Below are 22753 nucleotides of genomic sequence, written 5' to 3' on the forward strand. Positions count from 1 at the left end.
CATGTGGGATCTTAGTTCCCTGACCAAGGTTCGAACCCATGCCCCTGGCATGGAAGTGTGAAGTCTTAACCAGTGGACCACCGGGGAAGTCCCTGTAAGCCTTACTACACTGGATTTGATGTATGCAGGCCAGCACTGCAGCAGCTTTGAGCTCTCTGGGCCGAGCGTGCATGGCAAGGCAGGCCTGAGAGAAGGAGGAACGATGCCCGTTCCCAGCTAGAGTAGGTGAGGCCCCTGTGATGGGGGCTGACTCAGGCTCCCTGCCATGCATCTGTTGGGATCTTATCTAAAATCACGTAACCCTCACAGTGCTTTATGATATGATAATTGACGTAGATGCCCATGGAAAAATAGAATTAGGGTTTTAAAATAATCTTGTCATTGAAATAACATATACATCATACTTTACTTGAGGGGAGGAATCCTGATTTTGTAAGTTTGTCGTTCATCAAGTGCCTGCTACGTACCAGGTGCTGTGCTGGGTGTCGATGACACAAAAATGGAAAAGAGCATAATCCTTGCTCTTGGCAAGATGGTTGTTCTCACGAGAAGTGTCTTCCTTCAGTGCCCATGGTGAGCACATCTGAAAGTTTCTCTTAACCCTTTTTTTTGTGAACATTTCGACCTAACCATCTTCATGTGAAAAATTGATAAATGATTCACTAGTATTTTTAGTTTTAAATACTATGGATTAATATTAGTAGAGGACCTTTCTACCAAGAAGGGAGAGTACATTAGTTCCCGAGTCTCATAAGAATTTCTCCATCCCTTTGAGGAGATGTGAAGAATATATTTTTAATCCCCACTGAATTGATGAAAAAAAAAATTCAGTGGGATGGTTTTGGGGAAATGAGCTAAACATTTTAAAAAATTGAATTAGACTTTGTATCAAGTGAAAATCCAGATGGATTAAAGATTTAAATTGTTTTAAAGAAAGAAAAGAACCAGAATAGCACTGCAAAAAATATAGGTCAAGTTATATAATCTTAGTTAGGGAAAGAGAAAAAGAATTTTTCAAACATGATTCCAAACTCAAAAATCACCAAAGAAACAACTGAAAAATTGTATTCCTTGAAATATATGAGCTTTATTATTGTGATTCCTGAACGTTCCCACCTTGTATTTCTCTAAGATGTTTACCATGATATTGAACCTGGTAATAGTTATTAAGCAGTTCAAACATATTTATGGACACTGTCACATGCCAAGGACCATGTGAATGCTGATGAAGCACTTGGGAGCGAGGCCAGCACGATCTCACCCCAGGACAAAAGAAAGGGGGAACACTTTGGCCAGGAGGAGATCCTGAACTCCTATGAGGCAGGCAGTGCCTCACCACGAAAGCCCCCGCTTCTCAAACTTTGTTCTCTTAAGTGTCTGCTTTTGTTATTTATGTCAATGATCAGTGATGTTGCCTGAATCGCCTGAGTGGCTTCTATGAACAGAGTACAGCGCTAAATGTCAAATATGAGGAAGAAAGACAGCCCTGGACCCCTGGCTGTGCTAAAGAGATGAACATTCATCACACAGATTAATATATTTATAAGGTGTTTAAAGTCCAGTGAAGGAAAAGTATAGGGGGCTAGGAGGGAGTTATAAAGGGATCTTAATTTAGATTTGAGGGGGAAAGAAAGGCTTCTTTGAGAAAGCGCAACTAATTAAAACCTGAAAGATAATGAGGGGGTTAGCCCTCAAAATGGGGGAGAAAAAGCCACAGGCTCACTTTGAATTGGTGTATTTGGGAATGGGAAGGTCGTGAGGACCTTGGGTTTATCTGAAACAGAATTTTAGGCTCTGAGCGATGGGGTGGTGTGATTTGCTTTACATTTAAGAATAATGATTCAATTCCTGCTACTGATTTGGGTAGCTAAACCTGTTTTTTAAGAGAATAAACCTTGACATGTATACATTTTAGTGGTAAGGACTTGGCCCAGCAAGAAAGATGAGAGTGAGAAATGCTCATAGGAAAAGCAGTTGCTTATAATAAGGGGGCACCACCAGCTGGGATGCAGTGAATCTATTTCACAGGGCCTTTCTGCCTTACATGCCTTGGTGTGACCAGGCGAGTTGAACCCGAGGTGCACCCCTATAAATATGTCGCTACAAAGCAGGAAGCCTCGTGATCGTGAAGCTTGTCAGTCATAATTCAAGATTTGAATTGGAACAAATTGTCTTCCTTTTATCTTAAAGATAAAAATATCCTGAGGATTTTTTTTTATTAACTTTTAATTATTAAGAGGCTCTAGTTTTAGTAACATAAACATCTAAATAAAACACAACCTGAAAAGCATTCAGTCAAGATAAATCACATGTAAATTTGTAAGTGGTGGAGTTAGTTTGCATTCTTTTTCTCAAGGGCCTAATATTTCAGGGAAAAGGGAAATAATAATGTTAAAAAAATATCTTTTTATAGTCTCTTTGCGTATTTGGAACATTACAGAAAGACAGTTATAAACTATCATTGCAAAGATTTTCTTTTTAACTTGACTTTGTGTGAATACTGAGACAATCTGGGGACTTAAATGTATTTATCATGTTACTGCCTTTGTAAGCTTTTCGTCCTGTTAGTTTTTCATGGCCACTCTCATGATGAAGGATTAACTTTAATCTTTCAGAATTCAGAATTCTGGATTGCACTTGTGTTTTAACTTTCTCCTACATTATTATTCATGTTTATATTTGCTTCCCTTCTACTTCCAAATAGAAACATCCAGTACATTTACCTGTTAAACATTTTCTACAATCTAGAGATTGTAGCCTTTCACTGGAATAATTGAACTTGGTAGAAGGATTCTAGAGATATATAAGAATGAGCATGAAATTGATTTGCCTTCAGTTCAGTTTCAATGTGCAGTAGTAGCAGAACTTGAAGTCAGGAGTAGGGCATTGGTGACCTCTGGGATTCGCTATCCACTGTGTCCTTCCTAGATATTTATTTGAACTCCCTTTCCACATCCTTTTCCATTCCCACTTTGACTAGATGTTATGCGGAATACCAACCGTGGAACCCCTGCCCTGGGGCGAATCATCACCTAAAGTGTTTTCCTCTTTACATGTAGTCTGTATACCCACGCTTGCTGGTGTATGCAGACAGTGTAAAATGTGTTCACAGTCCCTGCAACTAGAGATTCAGAATTAATCAGTGGGAGGCACGTGGAGCTTCTGTATCACATTGAGATGTCAGCTGTTGTCCCTTTCAATTCCCTGGCAGCACCTCAGGTAGTAAGCTAGAGCTGAATTATGCAGTGCAACCAGTCTTTTTTTTTTTTTTTCATTCCAGGGGTGCTATTAAATAGTAAAGGTTTTTGCAACTTATGAATGAATTGATTTCTACTCCTCTTGAAGTTTTTTTTATCCTTCAGAAGTCCAGCAGACAACTGTTTTGCAGCTATCATCTTGCTTCTAAGTAGAAACCCAGTTATTAAAGACCCAAGGCCTTACCTGTTCATATGTGTTATTTTGGCCATATTGAATGCTAGTCCTACAAGCTTGCTGTTCTAAAGGCAGACAGCAGACTAGTGCTTACAAGCCAAGACTTTTACAGCCTGACTCTCTTAGCTACATGCCTTACAGTCTTGTCTTTGATGTAGTTTCACACATATGCACAGAGGGTTAATATCTTACTAAATAAGTACTTCTGCTCTCAAATATTTGGAAAGATATGGATGATGAATTCGGAGCTTATTAGTGATTTCTATATTATTTGATATTCATTGCTTTGTGTGTTTCTGGAATGGATAAACTGAAATTTATGGCAAACCCATATTTGTTATCATTATCTGCAGTAAATCTTTGCACACTGCAATGGGATTGTCTGCCTACACTCAATCAGCTTTATGCCCACTTACTGGAATATATCATCTACTGAAATTAAATATGACAAGCATTTGAAAATCTGGATCATACTCCCCTATCCACATGGCACCCAGGTCACTCTTGGGTGATGAATCACTGAAACATTTCTTTTAATTCAGATATTTTTCTACCTGCACTGCAGGATGAGATTGGCTTATATTTCTCTTAATTTACATATTTTTACAGGAATCTAACTAAGGTTGTCATGTTTCTCTGAGTTGGTGACAAATGTTGATAGAACTCTGTAAATGTATTTTTATAAGCAAGCTGAATTGCATTTGATGTGATGGCCTCAATCTGACATTGTTGATGTTTTATAAATTGAGCAATCAGAAAAAATAATTTTGTATAGAAGGAAACCTAGCTCTAATTGATTATACTTTATGAGAGATTAAAATAGGAAATGTTGTTTAATATGTTATTGTTAGACAGCTTTTTGCTTTTGTAATCAAAAAAGCAATTCCAAGAGGCTGCTTTAAAAAAAAACAAAACCCTCTTTTCATTTTAAATATTCAGAGTTGCCCCCAACCACCAAAATAAGATGATAACTGAACATTTATTGAACCTTAACTCAAGGCCAGGCATTATGCTAGGTGCTTGAAATACTGAACTGATTAAGACATAGCGCCTACTCTTGACAAACTCACAGTCCAATGGGAAGATTAGTATATTTAAATGAATATTTACTCTGGTGTGACAGGTACTATAATTGTAAAATTCACAGTGTATGGTAATGGCTCCAAGAAATGACACATCTTGCTTCAAAACCAAAGCTAATTTACAGAGTGCGAGCAGAAAGTGGGGTGCATGGCTTATAAAGAATTTTAAAATAGTAACAAATCCAATTAAAAGTTGGACTGTGTTTTGCTGTCATTATGCTGACAATTCTAAGCAGTGTTAGTGATAAAGCCTCTTCCTACTGGGATGGACTTCAAATGCCCTGCCCTTGGCCACCACTGGTGGTGACTGTACTGGGAGTGGTGAGGGGTTGAGGAGAGGGCCAAGAAAAGCTCCAGATGGCAAGGTGACATATTTTGTAAAAAGATGAGGAATTTCTCAAGTAGGAAATTCGGAAGGATATTCCAAGAAGGCACCAAGCACATATATAAAGACATATAAAACAGCATGCTTGACTGCAGTTTGGGGGAAATAGCAGTCATTTTCAATAGATACTGATGACCCATTCAATATCCATATGGGAAAAATATCAGTCTCAACCACCATCTTGTAAGATAATGTATTATACACAATAACCAGTTCTAAATAGCATGCAGATATAAATGTAAAATTTAAAACAATTATAGTTTTAGAGGAAAGTAGAAGGTGGTCATGGCCTTTGTCTTTTGAACAGGACACAAAAATCTTTAAAAGGAAAAATAGATGAGAACTTGGAACATATTAAAACTAAGTATTTCTCTTTTAAAGAGATATTATTAGGAGAGTTAAAAAGCATCTCACAAAATGGGAAAATATTTTTCCCATTACTTATATGTGAGTAAAACTTGATGCTTAGGATGTATGCAGAACTCTTAAAATTATGAAGGAAAGACATATAATCCAGTAGGAAAAAGAACCAGGCAATGGCCATGAAGAACTGCTTCAGCAGAGTGTATATCCAAATGGTCAGTGAGCACATGAAAAGGCACTCAGCTGTATTAGTCATTAAGAAAATGCAAAATAAAACCATAACATGATACCCCTATACACCCACCAGTGCAGCTAGAATGAAGGAGGAGAAAATGTTCTGGCAAGGATGTGGAGCAAGTGGAAGGGAAGCTTTGTATTGTTTGCGGGTGCATAAGTTATCTCAGTACCATTGGAAAGTCGGCAACACCTCCTGGAGCTTTCTATGTGCACACTTAATAACCTAGGGATTCCGTGCCTAGACACATACTCCACAGAAATGTCCCATGTTTATCAAAAGATATGTAAAAAAATGTTCATAGCAGCACTCTTCACAATAGGTACTGGAAACTAACCAAAAGCCCATGAACAATACCTTGGATAAAAGCTATATGTTCGTTAAGTAGATGACTCTATGGCAGTGAGAATGAACAAATGACAACCACACTCAAAAAAGTGGAGGCGTCTCACAACCCTGCTGAGCAAAAGACGCATAAGAGTAGTAGGCAAAATAAGCACTGCTGTTCAGGGATTAGGCGGTGGTTACCTTGTGGGGTGGTGACTGTAGGCAGGCATGGGGTGCTTTGAGGCTGTTTCTTAAGCCAAGTACTAGGGACACAGCTCTGTGTGGGTGTGTTTTATGCATGTTTCTGTGTATAAAAGAGATAAATGAAAAGGTTTTTTTAAAAATCCAGCATTGATAATCCAGGGAGTCAGTTCCGTATAGGATGTAAGTGGAAAATTGATAGAAAGTGAATCCATAGAGTTACATAGCAGCATATTATGAAATGCCTATATGCCATATTAAGGTACTTGGGGTGTATGGATAGACACAGTGGAGAACAATGAAGACTATGAAATATACGGTGGCTAAATGTACATTTCAAAGAGTTCTTTGATGGCAACAGGACAGAAAAACAGATGGTGTGTAAAGAAACTGGAGCCCAGGAGATCATCCATTCATTTACTCAACACATATTATTGAAGGATTACTGTGTCAACATGGGGAATATGGTAGTGCACAAGACAAAGTCCTTGCCCTTGTGGAGCTTACCCTGTAGTGGAGAAAGCAGAAAACAAATAACACACAAATAAAGACACAAACAAAGTATCAAATTGAGCCGTTTTATAAAGAAAAGTTCATTAGACTAAAGAAATTGTGACACAAGGAGGCCGTTTTAGATATGGTAGTAAAAAAGGGACCTACTGAGGATGCGATTCTTGAGCAGACTTCAAAAGGACGAGTGAGTGAGTTATAAAAATATCTGAAGAGGAGAGTCCTAGGCAGAATGGACAGCAGATGCAAAACTTCTGAAAGAGAACAAGCTTGGTGTATGTAATATTCAAGGAGAATCACCAAGGATGAGAATGCATAATGGAGAAAGTGATTGGAAATAAGATCAAAAAGGTAACAAAGTGCCAGATTATAAGGGTCTTCTAAAACATGGTAAGGACATTGGATGTTCTGTTAGTCAAAAGATAGGAGGAGGCTAAATATCATGGCTGCTGCTGCTAAGTCGCTTCAGTCATGTCCGACTCTGTGCGACCCCATAGACAGCAGCCCACCAGGCTCCCCCATCCCTGGGATTCTCCAGGCAAGAACACTGGAGTGGGTTGCCATTTCCTTCTCCAAAATATCATGGCAGATGCCTCCAAATCTTGATGGGTTAGCAAAATAAAAGCATATATTTTGTTCATGCAAAGTCCAATGGGATGTGATCAAAAGGTTTTTCCTAGTCATTGTCCCTATCATAGTGGAGGGTCATGATCACTTAGGTATGATATTTCTTCAATATTTGGAAGCCTCATCTTATGGTTTCAGGGTTACTCTAGAATGTTAACATTCTTGTGCCGGCAGATAGAAGGAAGAAGACACATGTAGGATCATGCACCTAGTACCTAGCCAGTTGATTTGGAAATGACACACTTCTGCTCTCATTTTTTTTGGCAAGAATGAGCCACATGATCCTCTCATATGCAAGGAATAACCAGGAAATGGGATCCCCAGCTTGGCAGCCACTTACCAGCATCAGTTCCATGAAAAAGGGGAGTGTGAATTTTTGGGGATTAACTAAATAAAATTTGACACAGGATTTTTATCATAATTAGGATGAAAAGCCATGCGAGAGAGATGCTGCTGCTGCTAAGTCACTTCAGTCGTGTCTGACTCTGTGCAACCCCATAGACGGCAGCCCACCAGGCCTCCTCTGTCCACAGGGTTCTCTAGGCAAGAATACTTGGAGTGGGTTGAATAGGATATTAACAATGTCTTAAAAATTCCTCTGGCTGCTGATTGGATTATAAATTGTGGGTCTGGGAACATTGAAAGAAGCAAGGAGTCCAGTTTTAAGGAAGTAGGTGAGAAATAATGACGACTCGGTGTGATGGTAGCACAAGAGGATAAATATGGTTAAATTTGGGATAGATTTTGAAGATAGAGCCAGTAAGATTTGCTTATGGGTTGGAGGTGTAAGATCCAACCTAGAAGAGACGAAGGAAAGGATTTTGGCCTGAGAGACTAGGTGATGGGGGAGTACCATTTAATGAACTGTTGTCCAGATGGCATCTTGCTTCTCAAATGTCATCTTCTTAATTGTGTCTCTCATGCCACTCTATTTTACATTGTTGTCCCTGTGAATTCTTTCATTCATTACCCATCCTTTATTATATACTGTATAGTTTACATATTCATTATGTTTTGTATTGTCCATACTAGAATGTAAGTTCCATCAGGGCAGAGATTTTGTAATGTTTGGGATGCTGATTATGCCATAGATTATGCAACTCTGGCAGAGTTGTCTGTCTCATTTATGGAATGAATGAATGGTGGACACGGGAGGAGTAGGTTTAGGTGAGAGCATGAAATGAAGACCTTTGCTGAGATGCTTATTAGACATTCCAAATATGTTTAAAAGATAGTTGGATACACTGGTTTGAAGCCCAGAAAAGAGGCCCATGCATGGAGATATATTTTTAGTAGTCAACAACATATTGACAATAGATGTTTAAGGCCATGGAACTGGATAAGATCATGTAGGGAATTACTAGAAGTATGGGGTAATAAACTGGATCAGATACTGCTGAGAGGTTGAATAAGATGAGGACTGAGGCTGGCCATTGGATAGCAATGTGAGGTCCTTAAAAAAGAAATTTCATGACTCAGTTGGAATGAGACTCTGACTGGAGTGAACTCAGAAGACAGAAGGAGTTATGTTGTGGAGAAAATGAGTGTAATCAGAAAAAGTTTTTTTCAGAAATTATTACAAAGAGGTGCAAAGAAATAGGGCAGTATCTGGAAAATATCCAGCATCTGGAAGGATAATGGTCAAGGGAGGGTATCTTTTTTTAGGACTAAAGATATTACAGTGTGCTTTTATTTTGATGACGATGATTCAATACAGAGAGAATAAGAAGGAGAACAGTCCTGCACAGAGAAAGGTCCTTATGTAGGTAAGGGGTAATGGCATCCAGTGCACACAAATGATGGGGTTAGGAAAGAGAGAGTTCATTTTGATAAAAAACAGTTACAGTTTTGTTTAAGGCTAAGAGATTGCATATCTGAACAGTGAAACTAGGAAGGAGGAGATAGGTAAGAAGCATGTAGACTCAACATAGTCTAGTCCTGTGTAGAAGAAGAACTAGAACAGTGATTCTCAAACCCGAACACTTATCAGAATCTCTTGCAGGGTTTGTGAAACGTGGATTACTGGACCCAGCCCATAGGTTTCTGACTCAGCTGGTCCAGGACTGCATCTGAGAATCTGCATTTTTAACAAGCTTCCTGGGGATGCCGCTGCTGCTGGTACCTGTTTCTCAGTACCGTGTGGGGTGTGGAGACCAGCAGCATCCCCCAGAAGTCTGTTAGACATGCAGGGTGTCCGGCTCCACTCTGGACCTATTGGATCAGATTGTGCCTTTTAACAAGTAGTTTATTTGCATGCCCAAGTTTGAGAATCGCCGTCCTAGGGCAATATTTTTCAGCCTTGTCCTCAAGTGATTCCAACATGCAACCATGATTGAGAACAACCGAGTCGGGGTGACTCCACAGTATATTGCCTGCATGACTAAGCAAATGCATGTCTCATTAAATAAGATAAAGAGTTCATGAGGAGGAGCAGGGGTGCGGAGGCTGACTGAGTTCATATTGTATTTGAAGAGTTTTTTCAGGACATCAGATGAAGCTATTCAGTTGAGTGTCTAGATCTAGGAAACACCAAAAGAGAGATGGAAAACTGAGTTACAGACCTGAGTGTCACCAGTGTTATGGAAGTAATAATTAACATTAGGGATGTTGAGGCAATCAGCCCAAGAAAATGAGAAAAATGGCAAAGAAGTCCAAGGAAGACAATTGACCAAGGGAGAAGAAGAGGCCCCTGCAAAGAAAGTGGGAACAGTAGAAAAGTTTGAGCGAAAGCAGGAGTTGGGCTTCCCTGGTGACTCAGTGTAAAGAATCCACCTGCCAACGCAGGAGTCATGGGTTCGATCCTTGGATGGGGAAGATCCCCTAGAGAAGGAAATGGCAACCAGCTCCAGTATTCTTGCCTGGGAAATCCCATGGACAGAGGAGCCTGGAAGACCATAGTCCATGGAGTTGCCAAAGAGTTGGACACGACTTAGTGACTAAACAACAACAACAGGAATTGGCAAGGCAGAGAAGCCAAGGTGAGGGTTGTAGAAAGAAGGAAAAATCAATGATATTTTATATCTCAGAAAATTTTAACTCCAGTAAGATAGACTGACAAGCATCAGTTATCCATCTTTTGGGAGCTCACAAATGGCCTTGCCATTGGCAGTTCTGGCAAAGGTTCTGGGCAAACCCCTAGTGCAAAAGTTTCACCAGGAAACAGGAGACAAGGAACTGGGATTGTCAGACATTGCCAACCTTTCCAAAAAGCTTGACTGTGCCAGAAAGGACAGAGTGATGAGCCACTAGAAGGAGATGCTGGTGAAGGCAAGTTTTCAACTTGGCCAAGACCAGAATCTTGCCACTGGCCATTGGGAAAGAGCCATTGGTTAGTAAGAGGGAACCAAGGTGTCAGGAATCATGGGGTCCAGGGCGTCTGTGGGGTTACCCTTAGGAGGAGCAAGAAGGTGGGTGTGAATACAGATAAATTTGTAGTTGAAGGGTTGGATGTGGGGGAATTTATTCCTAATAGCTTCCATTTTCTATAGGAAGTAGGGGTCAAAGTCATTTGCTTGGAAACAGTTGGGGAGGGATCTTGGAGATTTATTATTCTTATTTTTCATGTACTTTCACAAAAGACAAAAACCTTTTTATCTACATGTAAAATATATAATATACCTCTGTGTGTGTGTTAGTCGCTGAGTTGTGTCTGACATTTTGTGACCCCATAGACTGTAGCCCACCAGGCTCCTCTGTCCATGGGATTCTCCAGGCAAGAATACTGGAGTAGGTAGCCATTTCCTTCTCCAGGGACTCTTCCCCACCCAGGGATCGAACCCAGATCTCCTGCATTGCAGGCAGATGTCTTATTGTCTTTAGCTACTGCTACTGCTACTGCTGCTGCTAAGTCGCTTCAGTCATGTCCGACTCTGTGTGACCCCATAGACGGCAGCCCACCAGGCTCCCCTGTCCCTGGGATTCTCCAGGCAAGAACACTGGAGTGGGTTGCCATTTCCTTCTCCAATGCAGGAAAGCGAAAAAATAAAGTGAAGCTGCTCAGTTTTATCCGACTCCTAGCGACCCCATGGACTGCAGCCTACCAGGCTCCTCCATCCATGGGATTTTCCAGGCAAGAGTACTGGAGTGGGGTGCCATTGCCTTCTCCAATGCAGGAAAGTGAAAAAATAAAGTGAAGCTGCTCAGTCGTATCCGACTCCTAGTGACCCCGTGGACTGCAGCCTACCAGGCTCCTCCATCCATGGGATTTTCCAGGCAAGAGTACTGGAGTAGGGTGCCATTGCCTTCTCCGGTCTTTAGCTACTAGGGAAGCCAATTATATATCATAAACTTCATGACTTAATAATTAACCCATTTCCAAACCCTGACCAGAAAACATCACTCACTGACCATTAAGAATATTCAAAGTTGAATTCTTTCCCAATATCCTTATTTTTGAACTATTTTTCCTTTAACACTTCCTCCCTGTTTCATTTATAACTAAAATTTGCCCCTAATTTGATAATTTCTCACTGTATCTCTCTTCTGCTTGTTAAGCTGGCCACTGGGGTGTTTTATTCTTGCTGGTTCCCGTGTGATAAAGTGTTTACTCTGTCAATTCTCACCATGCCCATGTCATTCAAATTAATTATTTTCAAGCAAGATTTCTGAATGCCAAACCTCTTCTCATAACCTCAGTCACGTGAAGATAGCCTTTGTGTTTTTGAGTTATAAATGTATATATTCTTATATAGAATTTAAACCACATAAAAGGAAGAAGTAGAATGCTGCTGCTGCTGCTAAATTGCTTCAGTCGTGTCTGACTCTGTGCGACCCCATGGACAGCAGCCCACCAGGCTGCCCCATCCCTGGGATTCTCCAGGCAAGAACATAGGACCCTTCCCGATTGTATGCACGTGTGTGTGTGTGTGTTGCTTTCTGTGCCCATCACATAAAGTCCCAGTGAAGTCGGTTGGGAATGCTAATTTGTCTCTAGTCCTGGATAAGAAACCTTGGTTTCTTATGGAGGGAATGGCTCACTTTATGTCCCTGCTGTGTCACTCTGTACAGTATGTGTCTGCTGTTTCTCTTTGATGAATTGATCCTTGTGTCATCCAAACAGCATAAAACCTACCAGGCTCTGTTGGTTTTTCATTATAAACTATTGGGGTATAAGTTTTTTAACTTATAAATTGTTGAAGGTGGATATGATTCCAGAAGTTTGATGGGGTCCCCTTCCCTCTTGACAGATATAGGCTTTGCGTCCTGCCATGTCTGGCCCATTTGCCCAGCTCTAATGGTGGGCTGGGGTCTACCTCAGCCTCCCAGTTACCAGCAGACAGAGATCTGTGGGGTGGGGTGGTGAGGTGGGCCCACCTGAGGATCTAAACCTACTGTGCACTCCCCATGGAAAAGGAAAGCCGAGGAGGGCAGGGGTGCAGTGTTTCCCTATCCCCAATACTATGACCCAAGGAGGTTTGTGCTCTGACCAATTGGACCATCCACTTTTCCCCATAGAGAGAAGTGGGAAGAGATGGGTAAGAGGTACTGCATTTACCCCATCATGGGCAGGAGAGCTGACTTCTTCACTGTGAGTAGTAGGAAGGATGAACAGAACATACAAAACTGAGGCTTAGAAAGATGAAGGCAACTGTTCGTGACCACATACTAGTGGTTGGTAGAGTCTGAATGCAAATCCAAATTCAGTTCAGTTCCGTTCAGTCGCTCAGTCATATCCGACTCTGCAACCCCATGAACCGCAGCACGCCAGGCCTCCCTGTCCATCACCAACTCCTGGAGTCCACCCAAACCCATGTCCATCAAGTCGATGATACCATCCAACCATCTCATCCTCTGTTGTCCCCTTCTCCTCCTGCCCTCAGTCTTTCCCAGAACCAGGGTCTTTTCCAGTGAGTCAACTCTTCACATCAGGTGGCCAAAGTATTGGAGTTTCAACTTCAACATCAGTCCTTCTAATGAACACCCAGGACTGATCTCCTTCAATATGGACTGGTTGGATCTCCTTGAAGTCTAAGGGACTCACAAGTCTTCTCCAACACCACAGTTCAAAAGCATCAATTCTTCTGCGCTCAGCTTTCTTTGTAGTCCAACTCTCACGTCTGTACATGACCACTGGAAAAACCATAGCTTTGACTAGATGGACATTTGTTGGCAAAGTAATGTCTCTGCTTTTGAACATGCTATCTAGGTTGGTCATAACTTTCCTTCCAAGGAGTAAGTGTCTTTTAATTTCATGCTGCAATCACCATCTGCAGTGATTTTGGAGCCCCAAAAAATAGAGTCAGCCACTGTTTCCACTGTTTCCCCATCTATTTCCCATGAAGTGATGGGACCAGATGCCATGATCTTAGTTTTCTGAATGTTGAGCTTTAAGCCAACTTTTTCACTCTCCTCTTTCACTTTCATCAACAGGCTCTTTAGTTCTTCTTCACTTTCTGCCATAAGGGTGGTGTCATCTGCATATCTGAGGTTATTGATATTTCTCCCAGCAATCTTGATTCCAGCTTGTGCTTCTTCCAGCCCAGCGTTTCTCATGATGTACTCTGCATATAAGTTAAATAATCAGGGTGACAATATACAGCCTTGACATACTCCTTTTCATATTTGGAACCAGTCTGTTGTTCCATGTCCAGTTCTAACTGTTGCTGCCTGACCTGCATACAGGTTTCTCAAGAGGCAGATTAGGTGGTCTGGTATTCCCATCTCTTTCAGAATTTTCCACAGTTTATTGTGATCCACACAGTCAAAGGCTTTGGCATAGTCGATAAAGCAGAAATAGATGTTTTTCTGGAATTCTCTTGCTTTTTCCATGATCCAGTGGATGTTGGCAATTTGATCTCTGGTTCCTCTGCCTTTTCTAAAACCAGCTTGAACATCTGGAAGTTCATGGTTCACATATTGCTGAAGCCTGGCTTGGAGAATTTTAAGCATTACTTTGCTAGCATCTGAGATGAGTGCAATTGTGCGGTAGTTTGAGCATTCTTTGGCATTACCTGTCTTTGGGATTGGAATGAAAACTGGCCTTTTTCAGTCACGTGGCCACTGCTGAGTTTTCCAAATTTGCTGGCATATTGAGTGCAGCACTTTCACAGCATCATCTTTCAGGATTTGAAATAGCTCAACTGGAATTCCATCACTTCCACTAGCTTCCTAAGGCCCACTTGACTTCACATTCCAGGATGTCTGGCTCTAGGTCAGTGATCACACCATCGTGATTATCTGGGTAGTGAAGATCTTTTTTATATAGTTCTTCTGTGTATTCTTGCCACCTCTTCTTAATATCTTCTGCTTCTGTTGGGTCCTTAGCATTTCTGTCCTTTATTGAGCCCATCTTTGCATGAAATGTTCCCTTGGTATCTCTAATTTTCTTGAAGAGATCTCTGGTCTTTCCCATTCTGTTGTTTTCTTCTATTTCTTTGCATTGATTGCTGAGGAAAGCTTTCTTATCTCTCCTTGCTATTAGTTGGAATTCTGCATTCAAATGAGTATATCTTTTCTTTTCTCCTTTGCTTTTCGCTTCTCTCCTTTTCACAGTTATTTGTAAACCCAGATTGGTGTAACTTAAAACTTTAGCCCTTGTGAAAATGAACCTTACTTCCGTGATACTTCCTTCATTGTGAAGGCTCACAGAAATGTAATACATTCATAGTCACAGGAGATTAGGGATCAGCTTTCTGGTACATATATAGATGGCCAGGGATTTGCTTGTGGGTTTATAGATGAAAAAAGAGAGAGCCCAGAAATGAGCCCCAGACTCAGAACCAACTCCAAGCTTAAGAGGAGACAGGTCCATGAGATCATTCCCCAAGTCTCTATCCTTCACTTTCTAACCTCACTCACTCTGAGATGCCTTGATGTGATATGACAGCTGATTTCATTGGTCCCAGTAATAACTAATTTGAAAAAATCAATTGACTTGAAAAATTAGGAAACTGGCCTATACCGTATATTATTATTTACAAACGATGTAGAAACAAAAAAAAGTGCCTGCTTAGAAAGAAAATTGGTCTATCATGTATCTAGAGTTCTGCAGCTTTTGAATGAAAGGAAGGGGAGTATCACTTATTATCACATGTACTTAAGAAAAATAATTTGATCGGTGGCTGTTCTCAGTGGTTTTGTGTTTCTTTCAGATGTTGCCCATTTAATGTGGTTTGAAAGACTCTATGTTTGGCTTCAATGTTTTGAAAAATACATCTTGTACCCAGCAATTATTTTGAATGCCCTCACAACGGATGCATTTTCAATAAGCAATTACCGGCGACTTGGTACCCAGTAAGTGGAGAAGTTTTTTCACACTATGATTTGAATCAACACGTTTTCAAAATCTAGTGCATTTTCTCTGAACAGGCTGCAGCAAGAGCCAATTCTGTCTACTAATGATGGGCCAAGTAACAGTAAGCCATGGTGGCCTTTTACTCAAACTTGCTGTGGCTAGATGGTTATTGTAGAAAGACTGGGGTGCAAACAGAGTTAGATCTGCTTGAAGTGATCTTGGAAATAAATTGTCAATAGATTTGAAAATCATCCTGTGGAACATTAGTCAGAAGCCTTAATGAGATGATGGCAGCACAGTGTGATCCCGGGGTTCCTGGAGTTCTGACGATCATGCCTACAACTCTATGAATTGCCTCATGTCATTTCATTTAGCAAAGACTGTATCATTTTGTGCTTGAGGGAGGGGGAAATTAATCACTGTCACTGCTCTCTCTGCAGTGACAGAGATTTATCAGGAGAAGCCTTGTAATTAAAAGAAAAAATGGACCACAAAGAGACTTCATGTCATCAAGATGCTCATGTTTTTGCAAAATGTTTTATTTTAAAATGAACTCTGAATTTACAAATGAAAGTCTACTTGATAATTTATGGATGTGTTTTTCCTACAAAAGGTTGACATTTCTGCCAATGAGTCAATAGAGGAGGAGGATGTAAAAGAGATTCCTTCTCAGATTTGCTTCTGAGTCATGTTGCTTAAACATCACATGACCATGTCAACCATTATGTGTAATTTCAAGCAGGCGTACTCTTCCTTTAGGGGTGTGGGGTGAGAACAAATTAATCAGTATTTGTCAAAGATTAAGCAAACTCAGATAAAAGTCATGTTATTTCTTGGTTGGACCTTGAATAGATTCGTGGTCACTCAAAGCAGATGCTAAATGAAATGACCTTATAACCTTCCTGTCTTTATTAGACTCTGCTTTCCTTCTATACCAGACCTGGTTCGATCAGGCCAGGGCAAGAAGTCCATGTGTGTGTGCTAAGTCACTTCAATCATGTTGACTCTTTGCAATCCTATAGATTGTAGCCCTCCAGGCTCCACTGTCCATGGGATTCTCCAGGCAAGAATACTGGAGTGGGTTGTCATACCCTCCTCCAGGGGGTCTTCCTGACTCAGGGATAAAACCCATGTCTCTTATGTCTCCTGACTTGGCAGGTGGGTTCTTTACCACTAGTGCCGCCTGGGAAGCCCAAGAAGTCCATACCGTTTGGTATTTAAACTCCTAGACGTTGGATCCAGTGATGAAGGTTTAGTCTTACTAGACAGAGAAGGCAGCTGGCATGACTGCAGACCTCTTTACAGTTTGGGTGGGGCCCCATGCGTGAGATAGCCCTACATCTAGAACATCCAGTGAGTTTCTAGTGGCAGCTGTTTCCAGTGTGGGTCCATTTTGGCTGACCCCATGAAGACATTCTGGGACAAGGTAGATCCTCAGTTTCCAGAACAAGGATTCACAGTCAGAACCAAAGCAGCCACCCAAGTACCAGTGTTGCCCTGCAATAAATCAGCAAAGCATTTAACGTTCTCACTTCCCCACCTCAGGATTAGGACCTTGAGCGTCAAACCTGCCAGTTGAGGCCAAGCAGCTCTGGCTGTTGGTGAAGGATGGATATAAAGGTTAGGAATTACAAAGAGTCGAATAAACCCAATTCGTTGAGAGTCCAATTTTAAGTAATATTAATCTCTATTTTTTTCAAGACACTAAAGTTAGAAGTGGCATCTTTCCTATGTACCTGCAAATACTCTTAACTCCCAGACGATACGAACAGAATTCTTTTTCTCAGAGCCCAAAGTGATGACTCCTTTATATTCTCGAGGCATCCATCTGAAGACTTAAAAAACCTCTCTCAAGATTTCAAGTACCCCACTACACCACCTGTTCTCAAACTGGACAGCAGGAGGCCATGTGTCAGTATCTCCTAGAGACCTAGAGACCTGGGTAAGCCCAGCCCACACCCTACCCTCATTGAGAACCACAGTACCAGATAGTGAACTCCTCAATGGCAGGCACCATTTCTTAGTCAACTTGTAATAACAGGAAATGGTAGGAGGATGGATGGATGGATGGACAATTGAGTGGGCTGGTAAATGAGTGGGTGCTTCATGGGGTCTTGTTAGGCATCTGCCAGTGTGATTTAAAGGGATGCTTTGCCTTTGTTCCAGGCCATTGTTCACTGATTGCTACTTAAGCCTTTATAAAATCTTTAGCTAAGCCTACAACCATCTGTGAACCATTGGCTGTAACCATTACAGTTGCAATGTTAGAAAAGCCCTAAGCATCACTCCTTAAGCTCTCTCTTAGTCTTTACCAGTCGTCATTAATAAATATAAAATGGGCACTGTCCACTTTAGTCATGGTCATGGAAAACACAGTTTAGCATTAACCCTCATCCAGATTTTTGCCTGAATAACCGAGAAAACCCACTCATCTCCTTTGAAAACCAGAATATCCCTAGCCTTGGGACACCGTATCTTTGGGTCCCCTCTCCCCAAGAACTTTGGCTGTGCCATTGGGATTCTGATATCCTGGGCTGTTGTCAATGGCAGACGGGCCTCAAGTCCTGTTTTCATACTGTAAGTTCATCATGGTCATTAGTTTCTACTGGAAAAGAAAGGGGTTATGGAGCAGTGCTCAGCCTCACTGAAGGAATAGAGGTTGCTAAACACCTTCTCACTCTCCCCACATCTGCATGTAATCAGGACTAGTTTTTCTCAGAAGCCAAATCTAAGCCCACACGTGCTTTGACCAGACCTCACTCAGGGACAGGGTAGAATCGATTGCAACACTAGGACTGAAAGCATATAAATTACTAGACTGAGGCCAAAGGCCAATGAAAATACTACCATTAGATCTTTTTGATGACAAAAATGACAACTTTGTACTTGATAGATGCCAAGACTTAGGAGACATGCTTTTAATGCCTGGATCCTGACGTATTAATGCTGATAAGGGTATAACTGAGTCACTGCTGTACAGCAGAAATTATCACCACATTGTAAATCAGCTATATGTTAATAAAATTTTTTTTAAAAAGGAAACCTAACTTTTAAGTGCAACTGTTCTCTGGAACATACTTCCACTTCTTTTTCTTTTGAGTTCCCAAATAGGATGTTCAAACTGGAGGGGAATCTGGTTAAAATGTGCAAGACTTTCTTTCAAAAGGACAGACCCCTCAAGGAGGTAGTGGTGTGCTCTTTCTGGCTGTTCTGAGCACTGATCAGTTACCTTCCCGTCTCAAGATGGGTAGATTGTTGACCTTGTTGTCTGTTAGAATTGTGCACACAGCACCTGCCCCCAAAATGGTTAGACAGGCAAATTCAGGAGTTTGGTCCTCACAGCAAAGTCCTGCTATTTCTTTGTGGGTCTGCCTCTGTCCTGCTTCTTAACTCAAAAGGTCTAGGTCGTGGGGGCCTGTGTCATGTTGTTGATGTAATTTTCAGTGGGGAAAACAAGATCAGAAAGCTTACGTTTACAAAGACAACAAATATGGTGGAAAACATTGGCAATGAATATGTAAAGTAAATACAGCTTTATTGAGACAGTGGGATTTTTCCTTAAATCAGAATTTAATATTAGCTACTGTTACTCAGACGTTAAAGAATCTGCCTGCAATGCAGGAGGCCTGGGTTCGATCCCTGGATCAGGAAGATCCCCTGGAGAAAAGAATGGCAACCCACTCTAGTATTCTTGCCTGGAGAATTCTGTGGACAGAGGAGCCTGGCGGGCTACAGTCCATGGCATCGCAAAGAGTTGGACACGACCCAGTGACTAACACTTCTCACTGTTATGGCATTGATTCAGTGAGATTTTGTAATTTTTTTAAAGGCTCACACTGAGCAGATGCTAACAAGGACAACCTGCTCTGCTTTCTCACTTGCCACCAAGCTTCCCATGGAACTTGACAATGCAGTAGCTCCTTCAGATAAGCTCTCAAGAAGCTCTGTGCCCTTGATTGCAAAGTTCTGAGCGCAGTGGGGAAGCTGCCTCTAGTGGCAGAGTCTGTGTTGGCGAGTCCCTTGGGATCCAGTTTCAATCCTAGTCTCACCCCATGAGATGAGTGACTGAAACTCTGAGACTCAGTTTACTCCTCTGTAAAATGAAGATAATAACCTACCGTCTTGGCTTTTTGTAATGTGCATAACTCACAGTAAGCACTCAAGACACGTGAGCCGTTGTAACTCACCCAGCAGCGTATGGACCGCCACTGATCATCTCCTTTCTTTCCTTTTCAACAGCTGGGACATTTTTCTGATGGTCATTGCAGGCATGAAGCTGCTGCGGACCTCTTTCTGTAACCCAGTCCATCAGTTTACTCACTTGGGGTTCACAGTGATCTTTTTCCATTTCGACTACAAAGATATTTCAGAGAGTTTCTTACTGGATTTCTTCATGGTGTCCATTTTATTCAGCAAGGCAAGTTAAGCTCTTTTCTTCATTTCAAAATAGAAAAGGTGCATCTCTCACCAAATGCTTTAAGAGGTCGAAACATTGTCTTTAAAACAATTATAGCATTAAATTAAATTGAGTTACATATGCATGTCACACTCCCGCTGTCATTTGAGGAGCATTCCCCATGAAATGGATGTCTGTCATGTTATTTGCCAAAAATCACTAATTAGCATGAATTAGCCATTTGTGTTGCTTGAAATTCTGTGATCTTTGTCTCTGTTAACAATCTCTTTGTGGAACTTCCTAGATCTCAAAATGCTTAGAATTAAAAACTAGCAACCAGACTAATTTTCTTTTTTAAAAAAAAACTTACCATTTTGCCTCTGGAGGTAAAGTTTGAGACATGGAACCAGAGAGCTGGGACTCTTGGAGTGCTTTCTTTCCCTTAGCTTGTCTCAGGTCAAGATTTCATCTGGTGTAAGTTCACCCATGGGCAGTGGGAAACCCTAATCACAGTTCAGGCAAATATATGGGAATGCTGCTGCTGCTAAGTCGCTTCAGTCGTGTCCGACTCTGTGTGACCCCATAGACGGCAGCCCACCAGGCTCCCCCGTCCCTCGGATTCTCCAGGCAAGAACACTGGAGTGGGTTGCCATTTCCTTCTCCAATATATGGGAATAGTACCTAACATTTAACAGAGGAAGGTGAGCTCCTTGGAATACTGGTCTGAGTGTATGTGCTCTGAGTAATGTAACAAAGCTGGGATGTAAGCAGAAGTTAGGAAAATAATTTGGAAAACTCTTTCCTCACATGCTCCATTTAATATAGCAGGCATGGTTTTCTGCCCTGATATTGTCCTGTTCCCCCTTTTGGTTAATCATTTTTAAATTCTAAGGTTCTTTTCCTGAATTTCATTTTTAACCTCTATTGAGTTAGTTCTATTAATTTCGCTATTACCTGTCCTTTCCTTCACCTGGCTTCCTCTTGTTCTAAGTGACAAAAATTCAAATATTCCAATTATATCACTTTGGCAGCCCACCCTAGTTTCCACATTTTATTCCCAAGTTTCGGCTTTGGTCTTTAACCCACAAAGGTTTGTTTTCCATTTGTCTGGGTTCTGTTTAGTCTTGGTAAATTTATAACATTTTTCTGATGATTCAAGTCACAGGCTTCTGTAATCTGTTTTTCTTCATTATGTCTAAATGTCCATGATCTCACATAATAAATGTAAAATTGTCTCCTTTTGATCTTAAAAGCATTGATGAAGTTGTAAATAATTTTACTATTCATAGAAGTAAGAGCTTATTATCAGATGCAAAATGGGTTGCAATGGTTTAAATTCCTAACTCTGGCATTATTTATATCTTGACTTGGTAATATTTATATTCTTGCCTGAACCCTAGTTTCTTTGAAAATTATAAATAATGATGCCAGTCTCACAAGGTGAGAGGATTGATTAATGTTAAGTAGAAGAGAAGGTTTCGTTTGTTTGAGTTCTACCAGTTTATTGCTACTGACCCATCTCCCTTCACCCTTCTCACTCACACGTGCTCAGACATGTAACCCCATGGACTGCAGCCCACCAGGCTCCTCTGCCCATGGACTTTTCCAGGCAAGAATACTGGAGTGGATTGCCATTTCCTTCTCTGAGAAGAGAAAGGTTTAAATAGCATCTGCTTTCCAAATATGAGGTAGGACTTTTAAAGCCATTTTAAGTAGAAAAAAAAAGTTATACCCTGCTTAGGACATGAAGGAGTGCTGCTGCTTTTCTGTACTGAACCGTTTGTTTCAATAGCCACCTGTATTAGTGCCAGGTGCCAGGTGAACAAGAACTTAGCAGAGAAGGGTGAGCACCTCCTGTAATAGTCTTCTTAAGTGATTCCACATCTGCAATAAGAACAGGGATTTTCATTTGCTGGGGGGATGGCAGCCTCCCCACTGATCAGCCTGCTGGTCAGTTGAGAGATGGTTACTGCTAAGATGCCTGCTAGGGGCAGATGTCCAGATCAAGAGGGCTTGCTGGCAGTAGAGGAAGGATTTATGCAGATCTGTTGTTCTTCTTCCTGTCCAGGTGGGCACTTAGTGCCAGCCTGTGCATATGATAATGAGGAGGGTGAAGCCTGATGGTACACAGTCTGAAACTATTAACAAATTAATAGTTCTTTACTTACAAAGCAGAAACAGACTAATAGACTTAACATACGTGTGATTGCCAGCAGGAAAAGAAGGAGAAAAGAGATAGGCAGTTTGGGATTGACATGTTTAGTTCAGTTCAGTTCAGTCGCTCAGTCATATCTGACTCTTTGTGACCCCATGAACTGCAGCATGCCAGGCTTCCCTGTCCATCACCAACTCCTAGAGCTTACTCAAACTCGCCCTCCAACCATCTCATCCTCTGTCGTCCCCTTCCCCTCCTGCCTTCAATCTTTCCCAGCATCAAAGTCATTTTAATGAGTTGGCTCTTCCCATCAGGTGGCCAAAGTATTGGAGTTTCAACTTCAGTATCAGTCCTTCCAATGAATATTCAGGACTGATTTCTTTAGGATGACTGGTTGGATCTCTTTGCAGTCCAAGAGACTCTCAAGAGTCTTCTCCAGCACCACAGTTCAAAAGCATCAATTCTTTGCTGCTTGGCTTTCTTTATAGTCCAACTCACATCCATACATGACCACTGGAAAAACCATAGCTTTGACTGGATAGATCTTTTTTGGCAAAGTAATGTCTCTGCTTTTTAATATGCTGTCTAGGTTGGTCATAACTTTTCTTCCAAGGAGCAAGCGTCTTTTAATTTCATGGGTGCAGTTACCATCTGCAGTGGTTTGGGAGCCCAGGAAAAGAGTCTGTCACTGTTTACACTGTTTCCCCATCTATTTCCCATGAAGTGATGGGACCGGATGCCATGATCTTCGTTTTCTGAATGTTGAGTTTTAAGCCAACTTTTTCACTCTCCTCTTTCACTTTCATC

General features: G+C 41.2%; 1 protein-coding gene across 3 annotated transcripts in view; it reads left to right on the top strand.

Moving 5' to 3' along the window:
• The window catches only part of PCNX2 (pecanex 2), a 311410-nt gene that overhangs the window by 152238 nt on the left and 136419 nt on the right, over positions 1 to 22753 (top strand). For 2 of the 3 annotated variants that reach the window (XM_086381075.1, XM_086381076.1), the window contains 2 exons: positions 15253 to 15394; positions 19635 to 19812. The exons of the other annotated variant lie outside the window; for it this stretch is intronic. In XM_086381075.1, coding sequence (XP_086237201.1) covers positions 15253 to 15394; positions 19635 to 19812 — 320 coding nt within the window. The remainder of the gene's footprint in view (positions 1 to 15252; positions 15395 to 19634; positions 19813 to 22753) is intronic. 3 annotated transcript variants of the gene reach the window in all.

The sequence above is a fragment of the Bos grunniens genome, chromosome 28 (assembly GCF_055505025.1).
Source record: "Bos grunniens cultivar Pamir isolate PY7600 chromosome 28, Bosgru_T2T1.0, whole genome shotgun sequence".
Lineage (NCBI taxonomy): Eukaryota > Metazoa > Chordata > Mammalia > Artiodactyla > Bovidae > Bos > Bos grunniens.